Source organism: Salvelinus sp. IW2-2015, linkage group LG18, assembly GCF_002910315.2.
Source record: "Salvelinus sp. IW2-2015 linkage group LG18, ASM291031v2, whole genome shotgun sequence".
Taxonomy (NCBI): domain Eukaryota; kingdom Metazoa; phylum Chordata; class Actinopteri; order Salmoniformes; family Salmonidae; genus Salvelinus; species Salvelinus sp. IW2-2015.
In genome coordinates this window covers 33,698,716-33,726,327 of record NC_036858.1, presented here as the reverse complement: position 1 = coordinate 33,726,327, position 27,612 = coordinate 33,698,716, and the positions used below count along the sequence as shown (strand labels likewise).

The 27,612-nt window shown below is 45.6% G+C and overlaps 2 protein-coding genes across 3 annotated transcripts; both read right to left on the bottom strand.

The window, feature by feature from the left end:
* Positions 1-7,469: 7,469 nt before the first annotated feature.
* On the bottom strand, positions 7,470-9,184 carry LOC111977525 (calcium homeostasis modulator protein 3). Its single transcript, XM_024006975.2, has 4 exons — positions 8,802-9,184; positions 8,545-8,672; positions 8,253-8,380; positions 7,470-8,009 (listed from the first exon to the last, which is right to left on the bottom strand). Exons 1-4 carry the CDS (start codon positions 9,086-9,088, stop codon positions 7,557-7,559), a joined length of 996 nt encoding a protein of 331 aa, XP_023862743.1. The 5' UTR covers positions 9,089-9,184; the 3' UTR covers positions 7,470-7,556.
* Positions 9,185-10,528: 1,344 nt separating this feature from the next.
* On the bottom strand, positions 10,529-25,307 carry LOC111977524 (lymphocyte-specific helicase). Of its 2 annotated transcripts, none has more exons than XM_024006974.2 (23): positions 25,176-25,307; positions 20,829-20,929; positions 20,563-20,681; positions 20,331-20,453; positions 19,985-20,026; positions 19,870-19,894; positions 19,689-19,750; positions 19,559-19,600; positions 19,201-19,425; positions 18,921-19,103; positions 18,620-18,763; positions 18,178-18,374; positions 17,969-18,065; positions 17,713-17,874; positions 17,453-17,595; positions 16,950-17,094; positions 16,661-16,744; positions 16,397-16,516; positions 13,787-13,903; positions 13,514-13,673; positions 11,374-11,470; positions 11,155-11,231; positions 10,529-10,931 (listed from the first exon to the last, which is right to left on the bottom strand). In XM_024006974.2, exons 1-23 carry the CDS (start codon positions 25,181-25,183, stop codon positions 10,846-10,848), a joined length of 2,559 nt encoding a protein of 852 aa, XP_023862742.1. In that variant the 5' UTR covers positions 25,184-25,307; the 3' UTR covers positions 10,529-10,845. The 2 variants fall into 2 exon arrangements, with proteins under 2 accessions (XP_023862742.1, XP_023862741.1); XM_024006973.2 differs by having other exon boundaries at positions 20,563-20,684; positions 25,176-25,276.
* Positions 25,308-27,612: the final 2,305 nt, after the last annotated feature.

The following is a 27,612-nucleotide window of genomic DNA, read 5'->3' as shown; positions in this document are numbered from 1 at the left end:
ACTTTTTCAAGCGCCTCCTTGATTGAGCAACATCAGTGATTGTAAAAACATGGGCACACAAAACGCTGCTCTTCAGGACATCTTTGCCACAGATTTACACAACATGGTGAGCTAAGCCTGGGCAAAACACCCAGGAATGCAAGAGGCACACAGCAGCAGCTAGTTTACGCCATCTACAAGTTTCCAAATACACTGTCTCCCTGTCTAGAAGCCTATCACATGCAGTCTAAATGTCTACGATTGAACAATCCATATCATTTGATTGGTGTAGTCTCTCAATCTTGTGTTATGGTAAAATAACCAAAAAGTAATTATCTAAGGCAAAAAGCAGGATCACAAAGAGAGGGCCACAGAAAAGGGCTCAGAAAAGGAGAGGGCGAACTTATCACTCACTTGCCCTGGGAGAAGATAAGATGGTATAGGGGAGAGGGGGGCAAGAGCCTTGTCCCTGGACCAAAAGTTGTTTTGTAAAATGATCCACTGTTATCAAGCATGAAGAATTCTAGAAGCGCTTTGGACTCAGCCTTTTCGCTTGTGGCAGTGGTCTCTGGGAGCCATGTCTGCACTGCATTAAAAATACAAAAAGAAAACCCCAAACCAAGAAGGCTTTGAGTCAAGCATTGCTACAGTACAACATCCTGAGACTTCAAAGCTTTGATTCCTATAGGAATAATTTAATATCATACAGATGAAATAGGGGAAACCACAGCACATGATCCAACTTCCATTAATAAGTACAGGGTTTCCAGCACACCCTGTATACATGCAGTGTGAAGTCTCTGCGTTCACAGTAGTCTTTGTTGCATGAGACTTTGTTTCAATTCATTATTTCAGAGCCAGCACTATATGATCATGGCTTGAACCAGAGACAATGACCCTATTGTCTAGTCTAGGATAGACATACAGTGCCTTCAGAAAGTATTCACACCCATTGATTTTTCCCACATTTTGTTGTGTCACAGCCTGAATATAAATGGATTGTAACGAGTATTACCGAAGGTGGCTTCCCTTCCTGTTCGAGTGGCGCTCGGCGGTCGTCGTCGCCGGTCTACTAGCTGCCACCGATCCCTTTTGTCCTTTTCGTTTGGTTTTGACTAATTGATTTCACCTGTTTATTGTTTGGTTGTTAGGGTGGTGCTATTTAAGTTCGTTTAGCCCGTTTCTGTTTGTGCAGGTTTGTCTTTCTGTTTGTATGAGGTTGTTCATTGATTTTGGGGTTTTCCACAGTCTGGATTTTTTTTTCCAGTGTGTCTTTATTCAAGTCGGATTTTTACGCAAATGTTTTGACGTTACCAGTTGTTATTCTGGTTGGACATTAAAGAGTGGTTTTTCCCCATACCTTTGCTCTCTGCCGCCTACTCCTTACCAATTGTCCTTCATTGTTCGTAACAGAAGCCCGCACCAACAATGGACCAGCAGAGCAGCGACCACCCTCTCCCCACGATGGAGAGAGAGCCTTCATCACACGTCCATCCTCCATCGCATCGGATCAGCTATGGATCTTATGATGGAGAGGATGGATCGTTGGGAGAGGAGTGGTCTCCCTACTACCCACCCTACCCTCCCTCCAGCAACTATACCATCTCCTCCAGCGGGATCCGGTGCCAGCGCTTTGCGTATTACGCCTCCAAGTCAGTACGATGAGCCGGCGCGGGGTGCCAGGGATTCCTGCTACAATTAGATCTGTACCTGGCCACCGTTCGACCAGCTCCCTCGGACGAAGAGAGCGTGAGTGTCCTCGTCTCCTGCCTGACGGGTAGAGCCCTAGAGTGGGCCAATGCGGTCTGGAACGGGCCCGACTCAGCGAGGGGCCACTACCCGGAGTTCACCCCCGTTTCGGGCCGTGTTCATCACCCTCCAGATGCGAGCGCGGGTGAAGATTGTTCTATCTCCGACAGGGACGAGAGCGCGCAGACTTCGCGCTGGATTTCCGGACCTTGGCCGCTTGAGCAGGGTGGAACGACAGGGCGCCTGATAGACCATTACAGGTGTAGCCTGAGAGAGACGTCCCGAGAGAGCTGCTTGTCGGACACTACGCTCAGTTGGATGAACTAATAGACATGTCTATCCGGTTAGACCATCTGCTAGCTGCTCGCGGACGTTCTGAAAGGGTCCTGTCCGTTCCACCTCCTGACCCTCCTGCTCCCATCCCGATGGAGCTAGGAGGGGCAGCATCTAGGGAGAATCGGAGGAGGAGGCTCCTCCTGTACCAGTTGTGGCCGAAGAGGGCACACTTCCGGTCGGTGCTGGAGGAGTCCATCTGGGAATCGAGAGGGCAGGCAGAACACTCCTCGGTCACCTCAGGTGAGTCAGCACCACACTCTCCCAGAGCTTCCTGTTGGTCACATGTTTTTGTTAATATGTTTCCTTAAATTTTTTCCCTCTCTCCAGCATAAGGCGCTAGTCGATTCAGGCGCAGCTGGGAACTTTATAGATCGCGGACTCGCTCAGAAGTTGAGGATTCCGTTAGTTAAGGTAGAACCCCCCTTCCCTGTGCACTCCTTAGATAGTCGACCATTAGGGTCAGGGCTGGTCAGGGAGGCCACAATTCCTTTGGAGATGATTACGCAGGGGAATCATAAGGAACGGATTAGTGTTCCTTATCGATTCACCTGCGTTTCCGGTGTGCTGGGGATTCCCTGGCTGGCTATTCACAATCCGACGATTTCGTGGAAACAGGGAGCTCTCCAGGGGTGGTCTGATGAGTGTTCAGGCAGTGTGTGGAGTTTCCACGGTCGACAACGGTGGAGAGTCCAGACCAGGTTTCCACCGTGCGCATTCCTGCTGAGTATGCCGATTTGGCTATCGCTTTCAGTAAAAAGAAGGCGACCCAATTACCACCCCATCGACAGGGGATTGCGTGATAAACCCCAGGTAAACGCTGCACTACCCAGGAGTCATGTGTATCCTTTGTCCCAGGAGGAGACGTTGGCTATGGAGACATATGTCACGGAAGCTCTGGGACAGGGATTCATTCGGCCCTCCATGTCACCCGTTCCTCGAGTTCTTTTTTGTGAAGAAAAAGGATGGTGGTTTGCGTCCGTGTATTGATTATCGAGGTCTCAATTCCATCACAGTGGTTTTAGTTACCCACTACCTCTCATCGCTACGGCGATGGAATCATTCCACGGAGCACGGTCTTTCACGAAACTGGATCTCAGGAGCGCGTATAATCTGTGCGTATTCGGAGAGATGAGTGGAAAACCGCGTTTAGTACCACATCGGGCCATTATGAGTACCTCGTCATGCCGTACGGGTTAAAGAATGCTCCAGCTGTCTTTCAATCCTTTGTTGACGAGATTCTCAGAGACCTGCAAGGACAGGGTGTGGTGGTATATTGACGATATTTTGATCTACTCCGCTACACGGCCGCGCATGTGTCTCTGGTGTGCAAGGTTTCTGGGCGACTGCTGGAGCATGACCTGTACGTGAAGGCGGAGAAATGTGAGTTTCCAAACAAGCCGTTTCCTTCCGGGTTATCGCATTTCCAGCTCGGGGTGGTAATGGAGGGTGACCGCGTAAAAGCCGTGCGTAATTGGCCGACTCCGACCACGGTAAAAGAGTGCAGCGGTTCTTAGGTTTGCAATTACTACCGGAGGTTTATCCGGGTTTTGGTCAGGTAGCAGCTCCCATTACCTCACTGCTGAAGGGGGCCGGTGCGTTTGCAGTGCAGCAGAGGCGGACAGAGCTTTCCGTAGGTTGAAGTGCTGTTTACCGAGCGCCAGTGTTGGCGCATCCGGACCCTTCTTTGGCGTTCATAGTAGAGGTGGACGCATCCCGAGGCTGGGTTGGAGCGGTGCTCTCACAGCGCTCGGGTACGCCACCAAAGCTTCGCCCCTGTGCTTTTTTTCGAAGAAGCTCGGGCCAGCGGAGCGGAATTATGATTGGGGATAGGGAGTTGTGGCTATGGTTAAAGCCCTGAAGGTGTGGAGACACTGGCTTGAGGGGCTAAGCACCCTTTCCTCATCTGGACTGACCACCGTAACCTGGAGTATATCCGACAGCTAAGAGACTGAATCCGCGTCAGGCTAGGTGGGCCATGTATTTCACCAGATTTCGTTTACGATCTCGTATCGACCAGGTTCCCTCAACACTAAGGCCGACGAGCTGTCTCGCCTCTATGACTCAGAGGACCGGTCATCGATCCTACTCCCATCATTCCGCGGCCAAGTTGGTGGCACAATTGTATGGGAGGTGGACGCGGACATCGAGCGGGCGTTAAGGAGGAACCTGCGCCTCCACATGCCCGGAGGGGCGTAGGTACGTACCGCTCGCTGTTCGTGATCAATTGATTCGATGGGCTCATGGTATACTCTCGTCAGGTCACCCGGTATATTCGAGGACAGTGCGAGGTCTTAGGGGAAGTACTGGTGGCCCACCTTGGAGAGGATGTGCGATTCTATGTCTCTTCCTGTTCGGTATGCGCTCAGAGTAAGGCTCCTAGGCACCTGCCTCGAGGGAAGTTACAACCCTCCCCGTTCCACAACGGCCGTGGTCCCATCTTTCGGTGGATTTTCTGACTGACCTACCTCCATCTCAGGGAAACACTACGATCCTGGTCGTTGTGGATCGGTTCTCTAAGTCCTGCCGTCTTATTCGTTGCCCGTCTCCCACGCCTGCAGACTGCGGAGGCACTATTTACCCATGTCTTCCGGCACTACGGGGTGCCCGAGGATATCGTTTCTGATCGGGGTCCCCAGTTCACTTCTAGAATATGGAAGGCGTTTATGGAGCATTTGGGGGTCTCGGTCAGCCTGACCTCGGGTATCACCCGGAGAGTAATGGGCAGGTGGAGAGAGTGAACCAGGAGGTGGGTAGGTTTCTGCGTCGTATTGCCAGGACCGGCCAGGGGAGTGGTCAAAATACATCCCCTGGGCAGAGATTGCCCAGAACTCACTAAGCCACTCCTCTACCAACAAGTCACCATTTGAGTGTGTGTTGGGGTACCAGCCGGTTCTGGCACCATGGCATCAGAGTCAGACCGAGGCTCCTGCGGTGGAGGAGTGGGTACAGCGCTCTAAGGAGACTTGGAGAGCCGTCAGGAGTCTCTGCGTCAAGCGAGTAGACGGCAGAAGAAGAGCGCTGACCGTCACCGCAGTGAGGCCCCCGTGTATGCACCGGGGATAGGTCTGGCTCTCGACCCGAAACCTGCCCCTCCGCCTGCCCTGCCGGAAGCTGGGTCCGCAGTGTGTAGGGCCATTTAAAGTCCTGAGGAGAATAAATGAGGTGTGTTACCGATTATTACTTCCTTCGTATTATCGTATTAACCCCTCTTTCATGTGTCTCTCCTCAGGCCGGTGGTAGCTGGTCCCATGCAGGAAGGTGAGGTGCCGGAGGTCCCTCCGCCCCCTCTGGACATAGAGGGGTCCCCGGCTACAGGATAAGGTCCATTCTGGATTCCAGACGCCGGTGAGGGCTGCAGTACCTGTGGACTGGGAGGGGTACGGTCCGGAGAGAGGTGCTGGGTCCCGGTGGGGGATATATGATCCATATATACTGAGAGAGTTCCATCGCCTCCATCCGGATCGCCCTGCGCCTCGGCCCCCGGGTCGTCCTCGAGGCCGCGTCGGCGCGCTGCGGGAGCTGCGCTCAGGAGGGGGGTACTGTAACGAGTATTACCGAAGGTGGCTTCCCTTCCTGTTCGAGTGGCGCTCGGCGGTCGTCGTCGCCGTCTACTAGCTGCCACGACCCTTCCTTTTCGTTTGGTTTTGACTAATTGATTTCACCTGTTTATTGTTTGGTTGTTAGGGTGGTGCTATTTAAGTTCGTTTAGCCCGTTTCTGTTTGTGCGGGYTTGTCTTTCTGTTTGTATGAGGTTGTTCATTGATTTTGGGGTTTTCCACAGTCTGGATTTTTTTTCTCCAGTGTGTCTTTATTCAAGTCGGATTTTTACGCCAATGTTTTGACGTTACCAGTTGTTATTCTGGTTGGACATTAAAGAGTGGTTTTTCCCCATACCTTTGCTCTCTGCGCCTGACTCCTTACAATTGTCCTCATTGTTCGTAACATGGATTCAATTGAGATTGTGTGCCACTGGCCTACACACAATACCTCATAATGTCAAAGATGAATTATGTTTTTTGAAACGAACATGAAAAGCTGAAATGTCTTGAGTCAAGTATTCAGCCCATTGTTATGACATGTCTAAATAAGTCTAGGAGTAAAACATAATATGCTGCATGGACTCACTTTGTGCAATAATAGTGTTTCATGTGATTTTTGAATGACTACCAAACACTAATTCAACCACAAAGGCCAGAGTTTTTGCAATGCCTGGCAAAGAAGGGAACCTATTGGTAGATCGGTAAAAATACAAATAAATCTGACACTGAATATCCCATTGAGCGTGGTGAAGTTATTATTTACACTTTGGAATGTGTATCAATACACCCTGTCACTATATTATACAGGTGTCCTTCCTAACTCAGTTGCCAGAGAGGAAGGAAACTGCTCAGAAATTTCACCATGAAGCTTTAAAACTTTAAAACAGTTAAAGAGTTTAATGGCTGTGATAGAAAACTGAGGATTGATCAACAACATTGTAGTTACTCCACAAAACTAACTGAAATGACAGAGTGAGAATGAAGCCTGTAGATAATAAAACAAATTCAAAAATATGCATCCTGTTTGCAATAAGGCACTAAAGTAAAACTGCAAAAACTGTGGCATAGAAATTAACTTTATGTCCTGAATACAGTGTTATGTTTGGGGCAAATCCAACACATCACTGAGCACCCCTTGTTATATTTTCAAGCATGGTGGTGCCTGCATCATGTTATGGGTATGCTTGTCATCGGCAAGGACTAGGGAGATTAAAGAATCCAGGTGTTTAAAGCTCTTCAAGAATTATCCAGAAAAACTCAATGTGTTCGTTGCCAAAGGTGATTCTAACATGTATTGACTTAGGGGTGTGAATACTTATGTAAATTAGATATTTCTGTATTTCATGTTCAATACATTTTTTTTAAATCCTAAAAACATGTTTTGACTTTGTTATTATGGTGTATTATGTGTAGATGGATGAGAAAAAACCGAACAATTTAATCAATTTTGAATTCAGGCTGTAACACAACAAAATATGGAATACGTCAAGGGCTATGAATACTTTCTGCAGGCAACTAAAACCATGTATCCTTTAGTACATATACAGTAAATTACAATATACAATAATAATTTTATTGGCACTTTATGTTATGGTACAGAAATGACCAGGGAACTCAAAAAAAAAAATATATATATATATATATATGGTCAAACTATAATTACATAGTAGTAACCTCTGAATTACTTATTTGTTGGGATTAGATGAATCAGGCACCACTAGGGACTATTTGTCAGTCCATCTGTAATTTGCATGTCTTGTATTCATGGAGTATGTAAAATGAACTATGCAAAACTAGCTAGTCTACATCCCAGCATATTCAAATATTCAGAGGAACAACATTTCTAAGGTCTGCTCTCTAAAAGTATTTTTGACATAATCATGTTGAATGTATTGTTTGTAGCTTATAGCTATTTATACTATTGCACACACACACATACACACACACATATATCTAAACATCTGAGTAGAGGGTTTGTCCATTGTGGTCCTCCCAGGTGACACACACCCTAGGTCTGTAGGCCATCCTAGTGACATCCAGCTCAGGCTTACACTGGAACCATGTTTGAAGCAGTTGATCCATCTGTTCCTGCTTGGTGATCCCATGGAGTCTCTCCTCCTCTTCATCCACCATGTCTTCTTCCCCCCTGTACCTGACTTCGGGTGAGAGAGGCAGTCTGAGTACTGCGTCTTCCCGCATGCCCTCGAAGAACTGCACAACGCACTTGCGGGCAAAATCGCGGCAGTGAAGCACGCAGGTCTCATCGAAGAGCTTCTGCTCGATGTCCAGGTAGTTGCTCCAGTAGCGCGTCTGGAGGTTGGTGGCGTGGTCGTCGAAACAGGGCTTGATGAGACGGCCCAGCGCACCCAAGAGAATGAGGAAGAGGAGGATAGACCAGCCAATCGCCTGTCAGGAAATACAGTACAAAGCATTGGCATTCTCGAATGGAGAGTGGAGGACATGGGTGATAGTTTCTGACACACCCCGGTTTAGGAATGGGATTTGACTGTACAAATAACGAACAAAAGCCAGCCTACCTAAGTAGTGCAGCAACATTTTTTTATCCCTTTGAATACTAAACCCATCAACTCAAATACGCAAAGTAAAGACATGAGTTTCAGAGGTATTTAAAAATGGGAGTGCACTCACTTGGGAGTAGCAGCGCACGTAGCGTGAAACAGCTTTACGAAATGTGCTGTTCCTGAAAATCATATCCTCCTTGCAGGGCACCTTGGCCATGAGCTTGATCAGGTCCAGGCCAGTATTGTTGGGCATGCCTGTGAAAGTATAGAGTACAACTAAAGTTTGTGTTTGAGTCGAAGTTCAAATATTATAGTGGACAAGACTACACTATTTTGACTCTGGGTGAGGGTTTGGGTGAAAGTCAGAGTTAGTTACAGGGCTATGAGTTAAGGTTATGATTGACAGGTGTTTCAGTTACCTGAGAAAGGCTTGGGGTCTACACTCATGCTGAAAGCACAGATGAAGATCTTCCCATCCAGCAGAGTGACCAGAATCCACACCATGGGCGCCAGTAGAGCCCTCTGCATCATGGCAGAGAACATGTACCTGCAGAGGGTTAGGAATATCATCACAATAATTACAGGAAGTAGTCGTTTTTTGGATGAAAAGCTGTGATGGTAGTGGTCGTAAACACAGGAACATGAGGTGGTTTGACAGCAGCACTTGACAACTCACTTGACAATGGCAGGATTTTTGCTTCTCTTCCCAATGGGTCTCAACCATTCGTCCATCATGACCCCTGTGTGTCGATTGACCAAGATTCCCAGGAAGAAGAATATTAAAGGCGGGACAAACATCACCCCCAGTGCGTAGAGTTTGTTGTATTGTGGAATACAGGGGCAGTTGAAGTCAAAGCTGGTGTAGAGCTTCACACTGATCAGGGCCAGTACAATACAGATTCCATTTGATATGGACTCGGAGTTGGACTGGAAATACTGCAGAACTAACTTCAGACGGTCCATGGTTTAGTGAGACCGAAAACTTATGGCACACATATGACAATGATCCGGTAAAGTGGTCAGACTAGGTTAACACACTGTCAAAATACACTGTACAAAATTAACCTCAAACACCTTATTTTTTTTTTAAAACAAGATTTGCCCTACCACAAAATAGTCCTCACTGAAGAAATCAACTTAATTCCATTGTTGAATAAAGAAGCTCAATACCGTACTAGTTTTTTTAGGTCGAGTCAAGAGTCAGAGCAGAGGTTGAAAACGCACCAGCCAGGGTAGTGTGATCGGACCACACCCCAGTAGTACGTGTGCAGGTCGGAGCACACTGACATCAGAGGCTTTATGAGAGAATGGAGGATGTGTTCACTAGCTGCTCCTGTGCAGGTGCAACAGAGTTCAACACTGTATAACAATTACTGATCTTTGAATGACAGGTGCTTGTAATGACTTTGCTGTACTCTTATAAGAGCCAGAGCCTTTCCTACAAATTATGTTTTACTCTGAATAACCCCAATGTGAACTGTTCACGTCAACTTTGTGGCTCACATTGCTTCCCAACCACGACATTTGATAACATTGTTTTATTAATACATTTGAAAACATTGATACTCCTTTCAAAGACAAAGGTGCATTCACCAGTGCTGCTTACAGACTATGTACCTCTATAAGAAATAGAGCTCACATGATCATAACTAAACATTCAAGTGGTAGGTTATTTTTAGAACACGAGTTGCATACAAAACAATTAAAAGGACATGGTCTCAGCATGGGTAAAGTGCTTGGAGTTTTGCTCCAACATACAGTGTCAATGAACCCATTAAGCGAACAAGATAGATAGTTCAGCATTTACTTTAGCATGCATTATGAAAAGTAATTGATTCCAATTCAAGTGGTGCTTATGAATGATTACTTCAAGTGATTTAATCGTCGCACCTAAAATGGGTAAAGGTCCAACCAGCATCCAAATCCACAGCAAAAATAGCATAATGGCAGTTATGAGATTTGTCCAAGAAGCAAAATACTTCATTATACACCGAGTATACAAAACATGCTCTTTCCATGAGACTGACCAGACGAAAGCAATGATCACTTATTGATGTAACTTGTTAAATCCACTCCAATCTGTTTAGATGAAGGAAGGAAAACAGTTTAAAAGTATTTTTAAACATTGAGACATGGATTGTGTATGTGTGCCATTCAGAGGGTGAATGGGAAAGACACGATTTAAGTGCCTTTGAACAGGGTATGTATGGTAGTAGGTGCCAGGTGAACTGGTTTGAGGGTCAAGAATTGCAACACTGCTGGGTTTCACACAACAGTTTTCCATGTGTAAGTAAAATGGTCCACCACCCGACAACTGTGGGAAGCATTGGCGTCAACATGGGCCAGCATTCGTGTGGAACGCTTGACACCTTGTAGAGTCCATGCCCTGACGAATTGAAGCTGTTCTGAGCGGAATTCAATATTAGGAAGGTGTTCCTGAAGTTTTGTACACTCAGTGTATATGAACACTATCTTCTGGAAGACATGATTCGGTCTCCACTATAACAAACAGCATTTTACAAACTCCACAACCAAAAGATAAACATTTACCATAGGCAGTAAAGAAAGACATCAACTTTAGTATAAACAGTAGTTTCAGGAGAATGGGTTGAGTAAGTCCTCGGGTTTCCGTCTCAGTTGGTTCAGTACTACAACGAACAGCAGAGCAGTGGACCCTTAGGATCCAGCCATTAGGAGTATCACATCTGCGCCTTTCAAACTTAGGTCAAGCTGATCTCCGATGATTCTTTGGCTTCGATCACCTTGAAAACGCCAACCTTCTGTTTGGAGCTCCTCTGGGCCTTGTCTGGAAAGAGACAAAATGGTTTCATTACACACAATACAACAGAGGCCAAACAAAAGCAAGGTCTCATCAGGTGACCATGTTACAGGGGGAGGCACTGGTGCTCTGCAGTGGTAAAGCATCCTGACAAAAACCGAGGACTTTAGTATATTGTGACGCAGATATGATACACGTCATTCATGATAACAGTAGTTGTGAATCGAATAGAACCCACAGCGTAACTCACCCAGAAGGTCACTGCGGTCCAGCAGAGCCTCCAGATCCTTGTCACTAATGACCTTCCCCTTGGTGCTTTTCACTTCCCTGAAAAAGACATGAAACAGTCAGATAACCATAGACTTCTGACCAACCTAATATAAAACATTTGAGTTTCATAATGAAAATACAATATGAAAATTGAGTGACAAGAGGGGGGGGGGGGGGAATAACACTAAAAAACTAGTACTTCTCGTAATCTCTGGCGTTGAGAAGATCCATCAGCTCAGACACGTCGACGCAGCTCTTGGTCTGTTTGAGCTCAGCCTTTCCTCCTTTGAATTTTTCTAATAATAATAATAAAAAATAAAAAAGGTAGTCAGTCTGAATTCAGAGAATTAAATTCCTTAATTGTCACATTAATTCCAAAAATTCAATATTATCCCCAACAATTCCCCCAAGCTGATCATGTCACTGTTCAGACAGCCTAGCTACACAGGAAATCTAGTTTTGATAGTGCATTAGTAACATTAATGGCTCAAAGTCAAACCGTTGGGGGGGGTCTACCAGGTTAATAAACATATGGAATGGTTAAGATGGTCATACTATTGATCATTTAGTCATTAGATTTAGAATTTTAGGTACAGTCTTTGATAAAATATTGAAATTTGCCCTTTACTACTATAGCCCATAGAAACGCATTGAACATTCGTAAATGTATCATAAGGAATATGGTTTTAAAGTGTCTGTCCTATATGTAGGAGATAAGGAAGCTCAGGAAATATTTTTTGGGGGACACATTTAAAACCTAATTTTTGTTGGCACAAAACTACCTACATGTAGTTCCATTCATTTGTATGGATTACCTTCACACAAGTCCTGTAACACTTGTGGGGGTTGTAGAGCAAAACAGAGAACATCGTGTTTGTGAGTCATCTTACCAGAGTGGACTGTTTGTAGGCCAAACCATTCAGACGTTTGGGAAAATACTGATTTTCAGGATGTATCACGGTCTGGCAAACGCAGCTGTAACTCGGCCACCTTCCACCGCAGATGCGGAAGGCCGACATAGGCGGATTTAGATGCAGCACATGCAATAAAACTGTTCTCTATCTAAAACTGAAGGATTTTGATGGGGATGTTCTGTATTATGTCAATTTAAGTGACACGGGTGAATTCAAGAATTGGAATTTCAAATGAACACACCAGACAGGAGTTCAAATACTGTTTCAAATCTCAATTACTTTCAAAGTAAGTATTCAAATATATTTTATTTAAGACAAGTAGTTGAATATTTAAATGCATTTGGAAATACACTTGGAAAGGTTGTTTTTTGTCCTGGATCAAAAAGGGGCTTAGGTGGTTGGCGTGGCAGGGAGCATCGTTGGCCATTTGAATTTGAGAACATTTTAGAGGCTCCCCATCTTGGCGGTAGAGAGACATGTTAGCATTTAAGTACATTCCCTGTAATTCTACAAATTTCTCTATGGAGCCAAGATACAATTTATAACCCCACCCTCGGAGAGTGGGGCCACGGCCAGGAATCAGTCATTATTGACGGCGACCCTGGAGCAATTAGAGAAGTGCCTTGCTTTCACCTTGTCGGCTCGGGATTTCAACTACTGACTCAACGCTTTAACCGCTAAGCTACCTGCCACCCCATGTCTCAAATACTATTTTCAAATGCATTTAAAATATACTTAACAAAAATATTTAAACGCAAAATGCAACAACTTCATTGATTTTACATAAGAGGAAATCAATTGAAAAATTAGGCCCGAATCTATGGATTTCAAATGACTGGGAATACAGATTTGCATAGGTTGGTCACAGATAATAAATGTAAAAATCCTCACAATGGGCCTCAGGATCTCGTCAGAGTATTTGTGTACGTTCAAATTGCCATCGATAAAATGCAAATTGGGTTTGTTGTCTGTAGTTTATGCCTGCCCATACCCCCACCATGGGGAACTCTGTTCACAATGTCGACATCAGCAAATTGCTCGCCCACACGATGCCATACAAGCGGTCTGTGGTTGTGAGGCCGTTTGGACATACTGCCAAATTCTCTAAAACGACTTGTGGCAGCTTATGAAAATAACATTACTTTATTTGAGTTCATGAAACCAACACGTTACATGTTGCGTTTATATTTTTGTTCAGTGTAAATATTTGCATTTTTATAATGTTACGCGCTGTGAATATACCAGACACTTAAATAGACATGCATTTGAATCCAGGTCTGGAACACACGCGCCACAATCGTTTTCTATTCTGACATACTTACCAGCTCTTCCATGCACCTTCTATTCAGGTGGGTTTCACATTTACCTCAATGTAATAACAGTTTTGATGTGTCCTGGATGTGAGAGGAGTGGTACTCTACTCACTCTTGTGAATGACCATCTTCTCCAGCTTCCTCTTGGCTGACGCTCTCTCCAGGATCTTCTCGTCGATGGTGTTGGCAGTGACCAGTCGGTACACCACCACGGGTTTTGTCTGCCCGATACGGTGGCATCTGTCCTGGGCCTGCAGGTCAGCCTGAGGGTTCTGACAGAAGAAGAGTCCATTAATTATCGTGTGGCACGAAAAATCATTACCAAACATGTAGCAGTAAGCAACAGTTGTTAAAGTCAACCTGAGAGCATGAGTTCTACACCTACCCAGTCACTGTCAAAGATGATGACCGTGTCAGCAGCAGTCAGGTTGATGCCCAGGCCACCTGCTCTGGTGCTCAGTAGGAAGAGAAACACCTCTGGGTCAGACGAGAACTTTGTCATCTGCAACAACAAAAAATATGATGGAAGGATAAGCTCACAACCCAAGAAATAGTGAGGGAGAAAGACTGCTACATGATTATAAGTAGAGCTTTACAATATTGGCAAATGTAATTTGAGCAAATACTGCGATTTACTTGCAATATTCTTCTAACTCGATGGTTAGAATATAGTGGGCAACTCGAATACAGTGTTTAGCATGACAACGAGTGAAAAAGCAAGGGAGGGGTTGTGACGGGAAGGAACCAAAGTGTTGGTGTTGTCAGTGTTTCCCAAGGGGGCCTAATTACACTACAAAAATATAAACGTTACATTTCATATAATCTTTTGGGATAAAATCTGTCAATTTAAATTAATTCATTAGGCCCTAATCTATCGAATTCACATGACTGGAAACAGATACATCTGTTGGTCACAGATACCTTAAAAAAAGATAGGAGCATGGATCAGAAAAGTCATATCCAGTGTGACCATTTTTGCCTCATGCAGTATGACATCTTTAGCAAAGAGTTGATCAGGTTTTGATTGTGGCCTGTGGAATGTTGTCCCGCTCCTCAATTGATGTGCGAAGTTGCTGGATATTGGCGGGAACTGGAACACACTGTTGTACACGTCAATCCAGAGCATCCCAAACATTCTGAATGGGTGATATGTCTGGTGAGTATGCAGGCAATGGAAGAACTGGGACATTTACAGCTTCCAGGAATTGTGTACAGATCCTTCCGACATGGGGCAGTGCATTACCATGCTTAAACATGAGGCAATGGAGGCGGATGAATGGCAATGGGCCTGAGGATCTCATGATATTCAAATTGCCATCGATAAAATGCAATTGTGTTCGTAGCTTATGCCTGCCCATACCCTAACCCCACCATGGGGCACTCTGTTCACAACATTGACATCAGCAAACCACTCACCCACAACCCCATACACACAATTTCTGCCACCTGCCCGGTACAGTTGAAACCGGGATTCATCCATTAAAAGCACACGTCAGTATGCCAGTGGCCATCGAAGGTGAGCATTGTCTACTGAAGGTTACAACGACGCACTGCAGTCAGGTCAAGACCCCGGTGAGGATGACGAGCACGCAGAGGAGCTTCCCTGAGACGGTTTCTGACATTTTGTGAATAAATTATTTGGTTGTGTAAGGCCAGTTTCATCAGCTGTCCGGGTGGCTGGTCTCAGACCATCCCGCAGGTGAAAATGCCGGATGTGGAGGTCATGGGCTGTCGAGGTTACACGGTCTGCAGTTGTGAGGCCGGATGGACATACTGCGAAATTCTTTAAAACAACGTTTGAAGGGGCTTATGGTAGAGAACTGAACAGTCAATTCTCTGGCGGACATTCCTGCAGTCAGCATGCCAATTGCACACTCCCTCAACTTGAGACATCTGTGGCATTGTTGTGTGACAACTGCACATTTTAGAGTGTCCTTTTGTCCCCAGCACAAGTTGCACCTGTGTAATGATCATACTGTTAAATCAGCTTCTTGATATGCCACACCTGATGGATTATCTTGGCAAAGGAGAAATGCTCACTAACAGGGATGTAAACAAATTTGTGCACAAAATTTAAGAGAACTAAGCTTTTTGTGCAAATGGACAATTTCTGGGATCTTTTATTTCAGCTCATGAAACACACTTCACATGTTGCGTTTATATTTTTGTTCAGTCTAGATTTGAGATTACATTAATCACAAGGTAACATTCATGCTTCGCCCATTACTCTCCGACATACCGTTGCAAACAATATGCTGATCTGGTCCTACAGCACCATAGCCTGACAACTCACTACATTCTCCCACTGCGCTTGTCTTTTGCTACATACTTCGGCCATCATTGAAGTCGTTTGTGGTGACGAGGGGCATTGTACAAAAAGATCAGCGATTGGGTCACCTCTAACCAATCAGAGTATCAAAGCCAATGAAATTTTTCAACCGCCGCTTTACCTACGTTTTTTCAGGCTGAACCCATCGGTTTCTGGACCTGTCTGGGTAGCCAGGTAAACCACACCAGTGGTATCAGACTGTACTAGCGATTAGCTGCTAACACGGATTATTTTGGCCCCAACTTGCTAAGAAAAGACTGTTTGCAGAGTTCAATACACAAAGTAATAGCAGAATTCTAAAAAGCATGTGGATTTATATTAAGACGCAAAGTGGAATGCAGCATCTTTGTCATTAAGCTTTTGTTTCGTTGACGATGAGCGAACTTGGAAGGAACACCAAGTGGGTAAGGCGAGCGACTGAGCTCCTTGAGTGACGGGCCGGGGCTTGGTGTGTGTGCAGCGGGAGAGAGACGGCTGAAATAGCAAACTATAAAATCGGACCTTAACACTGTGGAGAGGAGCATCAAAATATTGCAGAAATTTGCAATTTAAACATGGCACATGTCAATATCAAAATTATATTAATCGTGCAGGCCTAATTATAAGCGCTTTATGACGGCTTTGAGGATAATTCCATTGTGGGGAGTAGACCATGCCACTACTCACGTTCTCTTCTCTGTCAGGATAGGCCATGCTCCCATCCAGTCGGCTGTACTGGTAACCCCGCAGGTAGCAGTAGTCCATTAGGATATCCAAGATGGACGTCATCTGGCTGAAAATCAGCACCTGTCGACAGGGTACACAACAGGTCAGAAGTGGTCACAAATATAATAAATAAATACATATTCATGGTCAAGTTAAATTTTGGGGGATTAAAAGCAATCACTTGACTGAGGACATTAAGTATAACAACTGAATTTGGACGTTTACCTTGTGTCCTCTCTTCTTCAGCTCTGGCAGCATTCTGTCTAGAATGAGGAATTTCCCTGAGGTCTGGACCAGTTGCTCATCAATCTGCAATGGAAAGAGATTCAAAGGGTGAAACAAGATCATGTATTTACACGAGCTACACCAACTGGCAGTCTAACTCCCTAAACACTCTGACAAAGCCTCCACTTAGCAGTGCTGAGAGAAGTCATGAATGCACCAACAACATTCATTGGCCATGTCATGTCTACATAATTTCGTCACAGCCATTTCAATCCCGCGGGGCCTTTACCTTGAACCCCTGAGTGGCCGGGTCCAGTGGGTACTCTATGAGGTAGGGGTGGTTACAGCACCTCTTCAGCAGCATGAGGATGTTCTGCAGTTTCAGGTTGATTTGGGAGTCCAGGGGCATCTGTACGTCCACAACCGGGGCGGGGCTGGAGAGGACCGGGAAAGGCAATGAGTGAGTTGCCCCAGCAGAGGTCTCACGTGCAACTATCAACCTCTAGTCTTTAGTTCATTTATTTTAAAAGGGAGCACACATTAAAATGTTTAACATTCACAGACATTTTTTTAATTGGTACAATCATGTAGTTTTTCTTCATGGACACGTGTGTATCAGATGTATCAAGTCGTATAACAGAGAAAAGATAGACTTGATAAACTATCATTGGTATGACCAGTGCACCCCCTAGTGAGTAAAGGCACAAGCATAAAAATAGAATCATCCCATTTCTATGGGCACCGCAGTGTTTCCTTCACACAGAACACTACCATATTAGAAGATATTCTGACCTCTGCTCAGCCTCCTTCTGAACCCTCTCCAGGTATTTCTCCAGGTCGTAGGACGTGTCACCATCAGTCTCTTTGTAGTCCACAGGCCTCCTGGTCCTGCGCTTAGGCCTGCCGTCTGTCGTCAGCACCACTGGAGCCTCCACCTGACACGTCAAAGTCTGTTAGAAAGCTCCTTCAAACAAAGTCTGGCCTCTGAAAAGTCAGCAATGCATACATTTGCCATTCTATATAACAGTGTAGCAGTGAACCGAGGGCCTTACCTTCACCTGGCCCAGCATTTTGGCGATGGTCTTGTTGACCACAGCAGTGTAAAAAGACTCCTGTTTGGCAGTGAGTGGAGCGTACACAACAATCTCCTTTTTGGGCGGCACCTCCAACGTCACGTCAGACTTCAGTCTTCTCAGCAGGAATGGCGTCAGAATCTGCAGATGAAAGAGAAAGTTTATAGACTACCTACTGGTTTAACCATTTTATCTTTCCCAGTGTATTGCAGAGCTAGTCAGTCTGAGGGCTTACCTGATGGAGCATGTGCAGGATGTTCTGCTCTCGTTCGTTAGCCACAACATTTTTCGCATCCGAACCAATGGTGTCGATGTCAAACCACGACTCAAAGCTGTAGAGATATAGGTGAAGCGCAATTACTTTTTATTTTATTTTAAAGACTAAATAAAAACATTCCATATAGTCCCATTCCAACAGTAGAGACAGACAGACATGTCCCCTACCTCTTGAGGTCATCAAACACCTCAGGCAGAAGGAAGTTGAGCAGTGACCACAGCTCAGCTAGATTGTTCTGCAGCGGTGTGCCCGTCAGGAGCAGCTTGTTGTCCGTGGGCAGCATCTTCAATTCCCTCACCAGTCGGCAGTTCAGGTTCTTGATCCTGTGGCCCTCATCCACAATCAGGTACTTCCAGTGGAAGCGCTGGGGAGGAAAAGCAAGGGGGTTATCAGTGAGAGGCTGAATGGGTTAAATAGGTGGCACAACTTGATGTATGCATAACTCAAAACTTTTACCTTTGATATCAATGCATTATTTGCACAAAAAGGAAAGTTATGCTCATGCCTTTCAATAGATAAGGGCTCAGTATTGTAAATTCCAACCAACAGCTACATCAGAATACCAAGTACAGAAAAATAACACATGTAACTAGGGGGAGTTGGGCATACCTGCAGAAACTTCCTGTCTATCATGGCAATCTCAAAGGAGGTGACCACCACAGGGAACATGTTGTGAGGTCCCTGGGGCTTACGAATCTGCTTTAACAACGCCATCCTATCCTTAGCAGGCCCATGGTACAGCTGCACTGACACCTTACAACACAAGATGAACAAAGACAATGTAACAGTGAAGTCAGTAATTGACATTGGTGATACACATGACATGAATTCACTTTGAAAATTGTATCAATAGCAAAACTTCTATAATACCTTGAATGCTTATTTTTAGCGAGGAGTGTTTTTTTTATACCTCTGGAGTGAAGCGCTTGAACTCGTTGATCCAGTTGGGCAGAGTGGACAGGGGGGCCACTACCAGGAAGGGACCCATCACCTTTCTCTCCAACATCATGGCCACGTGGGCGATGCACTGGATGGTCTTCCCCAGACCCATCTCATCTGCCAGGATCCCATTGATACCATTCTCCCACAACATCTGGAGAAAACAAAATACAAACACACCAAGGATGATATGAAATACTGCATCTATGATCAAACAAAGAAAATGTGCATAACCAACACGCCACACTCACCCTGAGCCACTCCACACCCTCTATTTGGTAAGACCTCATGACTCCCCCAGTGAAGAGCAAGGGCTGCTGGGCGGGCACAGCCTGCCCGTTCACCTTCCTGTCTGGGTCCAGTAGATGCTCGGCATTGTCTCTCACAGTCTCTGACAGACGGCCCTTGATGTCAGCATTGGAGTCACTCATCTTTTCGATGTCCTCTGCTTCTAGCTTCTTCATCCAAGGGACATCCTGTTATCCATGTACACAGATACATTATTGACATTTGAGGTACGGTACATCTAAAAACACCCTCCAAGTTCTTCACTCTTAAGAGTAAATCAGTCCAAAAATGTCCCTTGCAGTGAATAAACAAGTCCTTTACCTCTTCCTCCACTTTACGTTTCTTGGCCTTGGACATAATTTCCTGAAACAAAAACATGGCCAAAAAAATATGTTAAAAATGTCAAATAGTGAAATAGGCCTTGATTTATATGTTGAGAGACACTGTTTACCTCTTTAGACATGACATCAGCAATTTTATAGTCTTCCTCTCTCTCCCTTTTATTTTTTTCAACTGAAAAAAAACAAAGAAACTTAAGTCGGAAATTGTCACTATAAACTGTTTCCACATCAACTATAGAGAGGAACTCAATTGTCATGGATGCAAAGTAATGGAACACAAGTGCTGCCTACCTCTCCCAGCCTTTTTGCCAATGCTCTGTGACAGAAAAGTTGATAAGGTTAGTGATTAAGGACCTGCAGGCAGTAAATGTAAATGAACAACTCAAAGAAAATAAAACTCACTCACCTTCTCTGCCTTCTTTACCAGTCTTTCTTTCTTCAGCATTTCCTGAGTTTACAGGGGAAATGTACAGTTAGACACAGCTTTTCAAAGACTCCTCACACTCCTTGGATAGATTTGACCATTGCCTTTCCATGCATTTTCTGACCATCAAACATGAGACAGAAAGCAATTAGGGATAGCTAGAGCAGAGTTCTACATGACCACAGAAGGGGACTGGGAAAATCAGGGCTAAGGAGCCAAGGTACATTACTGTGGTCATTTGCATTTGTTCACCCATGAGCTGTAACAGGATAAGTAGTTGTACAATATGCTGTACAAGGGCTACTTCTTGCACTGGTATTAGACTTACCTCCTGCTGCTGCTGTTCCATCTTTGTAAGAAGGAATTTGGAATATATGTTACTTTTCTCCAGCAAGTGTTGCAGTCTCTTGAAGCGAATGTCATGAGTTTCCTTCTTCTGAGCTTCCCGAGCCTAGTAAAAAAATACAAAAATGCCAATGTTAGGCATTAACAACATCCACACTTGCCAAACAAGATCAATAGTTTTCAAATATGTTCAAAAAAAAATTGAACAAAGAAACCTTTTTCATAATCTCCTCTTCTTTTTTCTCTCCTTTCTCCACCAACTGCATCTCCTCTTCCTCCATCTCTTTTGTGATGACAACTTCAGACACCGCATTTTCAGCTTTCACACTTGCATCTGCTGAGAACAAGTGGTGATATGGTTATGATATGGTTCATTTACATGAAAGGGAGAATTCTCAGTTAGCTAGCAACTTCTAATGATAGTTACTACATGCCATTTAGTTAACGCATTAATTGGCCAGCGGTGGCTAACTTTACTTACAATTTCCAGGCAAAGTCTCCTCCATAGCCGTACCCAGCGGTTCTTCAGATTCGTTAGGCTTCGGACAATGAGGAGACACGCTTCGGGTTTCTTCCTTTACACTGGGTTGTGAGTGAATATTCAATGAATAAGAGTGTGATAAATAACCTTGCCTGTGTTAACTGTATGGCAAGTTACCAGTTCAGCTAGCTAGCCTTGAAGCTATGAAACACCACACTAATGTTAGTAACATCACGCTCGAGCAATTGCTTCATCCCGCAACTAGCCATTGCAGACGGCTCGTTGCGGAAGCCAAGCATCCTAGATAAACCAAATCTAAAATATTCAGTTTCACCAAAATAACATTTCCAAACAAGAGGCACATCCAATAGCTCTAGGAACAACACTTAACGTTACGATTTGACGTGTTGAATGTGTCCTTCACTATCAAATAAGCATTTTTAAAAAACACGTTATCCAGGGTCTCCCATTTTCCGCATGTAGAAGATCGACGATTACGTGAGTTATATGGATCACTCTAATATATTGGTATTGCATCACTCCGCGGCGGAGGGATACATCCGAGGTGAAGATTTACAGATTGATCCATATAGCTCACATAACCGTGGTTACATATGTAACCTTTGTTAGGTTTCACTATATTGGATCACACCAATATTGGTATACCCATACCAGATTAGTCAGTGCTGGAGGGACCTGGCAAGCCAGCAGCAAAGTCCTAGTGTGGGACCGAGAGGCAGGGGCCGTCAATGTGGAAGGGGGGTCCCGGCACAATCCCTGGAAGGGGAGGCGACACCCAGGACCGCTGAACCAACCGCAGAGGGAGGTGCCACATTTACCCGATTTGCATCTTTGCTAGGTACAGAGGAAGCCCAGCTGGCCGCAGCACAGATATCAGCGAGGGGCACTTGTGTCCCAGTAGAGCCCAGGACACAGCCACACCTCGTGTCTCAGTAGAGCCCAGGACACAGCCACACCTCGTGTCTCAGTAGAGCCCAGGACACAGCCACCACCTCGTGTCCCAGTAGAGCCCAGGACACAGCCACACCTCGTGTCTCAGTAGAGCCCAGGACACAGCCACACCTCGTGTCTCAGTAGAGCCCAGACACAGCCACACCTCGTGTCTCAGTAGAGCCCAGGACACAGCCACAACTCGTGTCTCAGTAGAGCCCAGGACACAGCCACACTCGTGTCTCAGTAGAGGCCCAGGACACAGCCACACCTCGTGTCTCAGTAGAGCCCAGGACACAGCCACACCTCGTGTCTCAGTAGAGCCCAGGACACAGCCAACCTCGTGTCTCAGTAGAGCCCAGGACACAGCCACACCTCGTGTCTCAGTAGAGCCCAGGACACAGCCACACCTCGTGTCTCAGTAGAGCCCAGGACACAGCCACAACTCGTGTTGAATGTGCCACCACAGATCCCAGCACTGGCCTGCCAGCCAGGCGGTACGCTGTCGTAATCATGTCCACGATCCAGTGAGACAAAGAGCTGGTCTGTTGTTTTCACGGACCGTGTCCGCTCCACATATGAGGTGACAGGCTGCCTAAGGCACAGCATGTCAGAGGGAGGCCCAGACTCCCCTGCCACTGCCGGGGGACTCGTAAACAGACAGTATATAAAGGGATGCTCACATTCCTGTGCCAGAACCATCGGGAGGAATGAAGTGTTAGGGCGGAGAGATATATACTCCTCCCCACAGGGTCCATCCGGTAGCACTCAGAACTTAACGAAAGAGCATGGAGCTCACCCACCCTCACGGAAGATATCGCTACCAAGAATACCACCTTCATAGAGAGGCGTTTCAGGGAGGCAGACTCCAATTGTTCGAAAGGCGGCTTTGCCAAAGCTGCCAAGACCACATCCAGATCGCCATTGAGCGGGTCCTAGCTGGACACGGGCAACAAACTCCCTTCATAAACATGGAGACCAAGGGATGCCGCCCCACTGGCCTGTCTATCCAACCCGCATGGCAGACAGATATAGCAGCCAAATACCCTCTCAGTGTAGAGGCTGCCAAGCACTCATCCAAACGAGACTGCAGGTATTGGAGAACATACTGCACCCCGCATGACTTGGGGTCTTCATGGTGTTCATTACACCCTCCTGTAGTCCTAACATAGACCATTGGTGCCGTTCAGTGGCCAAGCCCACAGACTGAGGTGGTGCGGCCTCGGGTGCCACAGAGACGTCCCTGAGCACAGAGAAGGAGCTCCCGTGCCATAATATGGAGGCGGTGGGACCTCAGTCCACCCTGATGGTTGATGTAAGCCACCACTGTGGTGTTGTCCATTCTCACCAGGACAGGTCTTACCTTCAGATGTGGAAGGAAAGTCTGCAGGGCCAACAATACAGCGCAGAGCTGTAGTGTATTGATGTTTCTGCCGCTCCAAGGGGTTAGCCAACAGTCGCTGGCCGACCAGCCCTTGGTCACACCCCCCCAGCTGATCTGGGAGGCATCTGTGCTGACCAGCTCCCGGCGGCACATCCTCAGCTTCTCCACCCCATCTGACAGAAAGGAGTGACAACCACCTCAACAATGCCCTGAGGCACTGTGCGGTCACCGCTGAAGAACAGAGGACGGCACCGGAATTGGAGTCAGTACCCCTCGACCATTGAGGACAACACCCATGGGGACTCCACACACTCCTCCCACTTTGCCCTTTGAGACCGGGAGAAGCGGCCGAGGAAGGGTGTGTCAGGGGACCTGCCAGGGCCCGCCTCTCCTCTGGCACCCCCAGGCATGTCACTATGGCGGTTGACACCATCACACCTGTCACAAAGGGAAGCCATAAGCTCAGCCAAGCAAACAAGGCCACGGAGCAAGGGTCCGTGACCCGCTTGGAGGAATAGGAACCCGGCGAGGGATAAATTACCCAGTACCTCTGCCAAAACCAGGGGAAAATCCACGTGGGAAAAACAGGCTGTTGCTTCACCTCACGCTGTGTCCCACCGTCATTCGGGTGCAGGTGGGTGGCGACAGTCTGGCTGCCTTGAACCCAGGGCCTGAAGAGATGGCATGAACCGTCTCAGGTTCCAGGTCCCCACGAACATTATCGGTCTGCTCTATAATGTCATCAACCCGTGGGCCAACATCAGCCCAGGGGTGACGGGCAAATGTGCTCTGGAGAGCAGCTGGCAGACATGATTGGGCCAGCCAAACACGTCGCCAGGAGATAACCATCTGCACCATGGCCAGTCCGTTGGCGCAGGCCACATCCTTCTGTAGTAGAGAAAGCAGGCGAGTCACCTCCATCACTTCCCGGAGGACCTCCTAAGTGCCCTCCTGTAGCCAGGAAAACAGTATGCAGGTAGGCCTGCAACAGCATGGCCGTGTTGGTAAGGCGGCCAAGAGAGCAGAGACTCATATGTGGCTCTCAAGTCCGCATCAGACTCTTTGGGGGGGGGGCTCCAAAGTTAAATGTCTCAACATAGTGGCAGCCCACCACCATACTCTTACATTCGCCAGGAGAAATAACAAGAAAACCCTGTCGAGTAATTAGCTGAGAACCCATGTAGGGTAATTAGCAGAGAAATCAAAGCAATTCACAACACATACAACTTGCCGACTGGCTCGTTTTGTAAGGTAAATACAGTTTGTGGCAGCAAGAGCCACCAATATATTAATGGATGCACACAGAGTCGTAATGAACGCTAACGAAACACAAGCACTACAAACCACGTGCGGAAGATACAGATCAACCGCACGCTGTAATTGCAGCACTCAAGAGGGGCTGGTCATGTGGCCAGCTGCAAACAGCCAGTGAGTAACTTCCACGCAAGTTATTACAATTACTAGTGACTTACCAAGCGCGCTTCAGAAAGTTTGTACCTCAAACCATAGGAAAATGAAAGGGAACGTGTGTCGCGGCCATGGGGTCTATATATAAGGGCAGACCCCAGCCGTGACACAGGTGTAAACGGGAGTAAATCTAAATCCTCACCTCGGACCCCCGAAAGAGTCTTTCCCTCCACCGCGGAGTGATACCAATATATTGGAGTGATCCAATATACCACATATTAGTTTTCACTATAACGGATAACAATTGCAGCCCAGTGGCACAGGCGGAAAATAGGAGATACTGCTGTATACAAACGTGTTTTAAAACACTTATTTGACAGCGAAGGACACATTCAAAATGTCGAATCGTAAGCATTCTTCTAGAGAAACTAAAATACCTCGACTGCAAACGTTATTTTGGTGAAACCGAACATTTTAGATTTGGTTGATCAAAGGACGCCAGCCTACGGAAGCTTCTGCAACGAGCCATCGACATGGGTTACTACTTACCTTATCTAGCTGCTTGGAACAACAAATACAGTTTTGAAACAAACAGAAGGACTTACCAACTCATATTGAAAAACTGCCAAACTAGATATGTAGTAAAATGTTTACTACAATTTTCCTGGGATATTTGTATGAAGAACCCGTTACAGCAAGTTACACAACATAAAGCATGCAGTAGTCTGTGTGTGATTGTATAATGAAGAAGGCGGGGCTTTAACATTTCGCGCCAAAGTGGATGCAACCAATGTAAAAGACCGGGGTGTCTGATATTTTGCAAAACCAAGTCTCTATATCTTTGGTTTGCAGAGCATCGAAAGATAGAAGACTTGCTAGTATGATCATTACCAAGATCATATACACATTTTACTCACAATAGAATTGTTCAGACTTGCGATATGAAATCGCTTCATGAAACATGTACCCCTTCTTAGGAAATCTAGATCCATTGCCTTAATATTTCCCGCAAAACTCTTGTGTTCATTCATTCGCCGACACAGTGGGTGATTCGTTTTGCATGGCCTGGCCAGGCGCCAGCTTTACATGTTAGACCATTCCAGTGGTCCTTCAAAGGAAATTGCTAAATGTTTCTTCAGAATCTCCAGCACCACCCCAACATCAACATATGTGAAAATGGCACGATTCTATGTTTTGTGGGGAAAAAAATATAGAAGATGATACTTATGATTTGTCACAGTGGTTTGTTTACAAAGCAGGTTAGGATAATTAACGTGGCTGGTTAGGTAAATTATCGTGGCAGGTTAGGAGAATGAGGTTATGGTTAGGGGTAGGCTTAGCTACAATGCTAGAGTTGTTGATAAATTAGATAAAGAATGATAGCAGCAAACTCAGCTGCATCCTTCAATGTGGCAGAAGGCTTGTTCATAACAAAACCCTTTGATATTGCCAACCACTTTAATAACTTTTTTGTTGACAAGATTAGAAAACTTAGCTATGACATGCAAACAACAAACACAGAGCCTTCATATTCATGCATAATGGACCAAATAATGAAAGACAAGCACTGTAATTTTTAGTTCTGCAAAGTTGGTGTGGAAGAGGTAAAAACATTGTTGCTATCTATTAATAAGGACAAGCCACCTGGTACTGACAACCTGGATGGTACAGTAAATTTCTGAAGTTGGTAGCGGAATACATTGCGACTCCTGTTTGCCATTTCTTCAATTTAGGCCTAGAAAACTGTGTGCCTGAAGGGAGGCAAAGGTCATTCCGCTGTCCAAGAATAGCAAAGCACCCTTTAATGGTTCAAACGGTCGACCAATCAGCCTGTTACCGATGCTTAGCAAACTTTAGTATTTGGTAAAACACAATTTTTTCCAATGTTATTTTACAGAAAACAAATGAACAACAGACTTCCAGCATGCTTTTAGGGAAGAACACTCAACATGCTCGGCACTGACACAAATGACTGATGATTTGCTAAAAGAAATTGATAATAAGAAGAGTGTGGGAGCTGTTTTGTTAGATTTCAGTGCAGCTTTTGATATCATTGATCATAACCTATTGCTGAAAGAAATGAGATGTTATTGATTTACATCCTCTGCCTTATCGTGGATTGAGAGTTCTCTATCTAATAGAACACAGAGGGTTTTCTTTAATGGAAGCCTCTAATGCAAATTCGGTTTAGTGTGGTGTACCACAGGGCAGCCAGCTTGGGACATTGTTTTCTGTTTTTACTCATGACCTTCCACTGATCTTGAATAAAGCCTGTGTCTTTGTACACCGCTGACTCAACCGTATACACATCAGCTACGACAGCAAAATAAATAACTGACACCCTTAACATAGAGCTCCCGTCTGTTTTAGAATAGGTAACTAGAAATAGTTGCGCTAAATATCTCAAACTAAAAGCATAGTTTTTGGGACAAATCACTCACTCAACCCTAAACCTGATCTAGATCTATTACTGAATGATGTGACGATTGAGCAAGTTGAGGAGACTAAACTGCTGGGTGTAACCCTAGATAGCAAGCTGTCATGGTCAAAATATATAGAATCAAAGGTTGCTGAAAAGGGTAGTCTGTCCATGATAAGGCGATGCTCTGCTTTTTTGACATCTAAATGAACCAGGCAGGTCCTACAGACCCTAGTTTATCACACCTGGACTACTGCCCAGTTGTGTGGTCATGTGCGGCAAAGAAGGACATATGAAAATTGCAGTTGGTCCAGAACAGAGCAGCATGTATTTCACTTAGCTGTACTGTACATGGAGGGCAAATGTCAGTGGTATGCATGTCAATCTCTCCTGGCTCAAAGTTGAGGAGAGACTGACTGCATCACTATTGGTGTTTGTGTGAGGTGTTGATGAGTTAAAGTTACCAAACTGTCTGTTTATATATTTGGCACACAGTTTGGAAACTCATTGATACTACACAAGACTTTCAGCCAGAGGTCTCTTCACAGCCCCAAGGTCCAGAACAGAGGCTGGGAAACGCACAGTTAAATAGAGCCATGCCTACATGGAAATCTCTGCCACCC

Excerpts from the sequence above, each read along its gene's own strand:
- LOC111977525 (XM_024006975.2), bottom strand. The coding sequence starts at position 9,088 with ATGGACCGTCTGAAGTTAGTTCTGCAGTATTTCCAGTCCAACTCCGAG. Across the intron at positions 8,381-8,544 it reads AGACCCCAAGCCTTTCTCAG|GCATGCCCAACAATACTGGC; the intron begins GTAACTGAAACA and ends ATACTTTCACAG. Across the intron at positions 8,010-8,252 it reads ACGTGCGCTGCTACTCCCAA|GCGATTGGCTGGTCTATCCT; the intron begins GTGAGTGCACTC and ends ATTTCCTGACAG.
- LOC111977524 (XM_024006973.2), bottom strand. Across the intron at positions 20,027-20,330 it reads TGGAACAGCAGCAGCAGGAG|GAAATGCTGAAGAAAGAAAG; the intron begins GTAAGTCTAATA and ends CTGTAAACTCAG. Across the intron at positions 10,932-11,154 it reads GGACCGCAGTGACCTTCTGG|ACAAGGCCCAGAGGAGCTCC; the intron begins GTGAGTTACGCT and ends GTCTCTTTCCAG.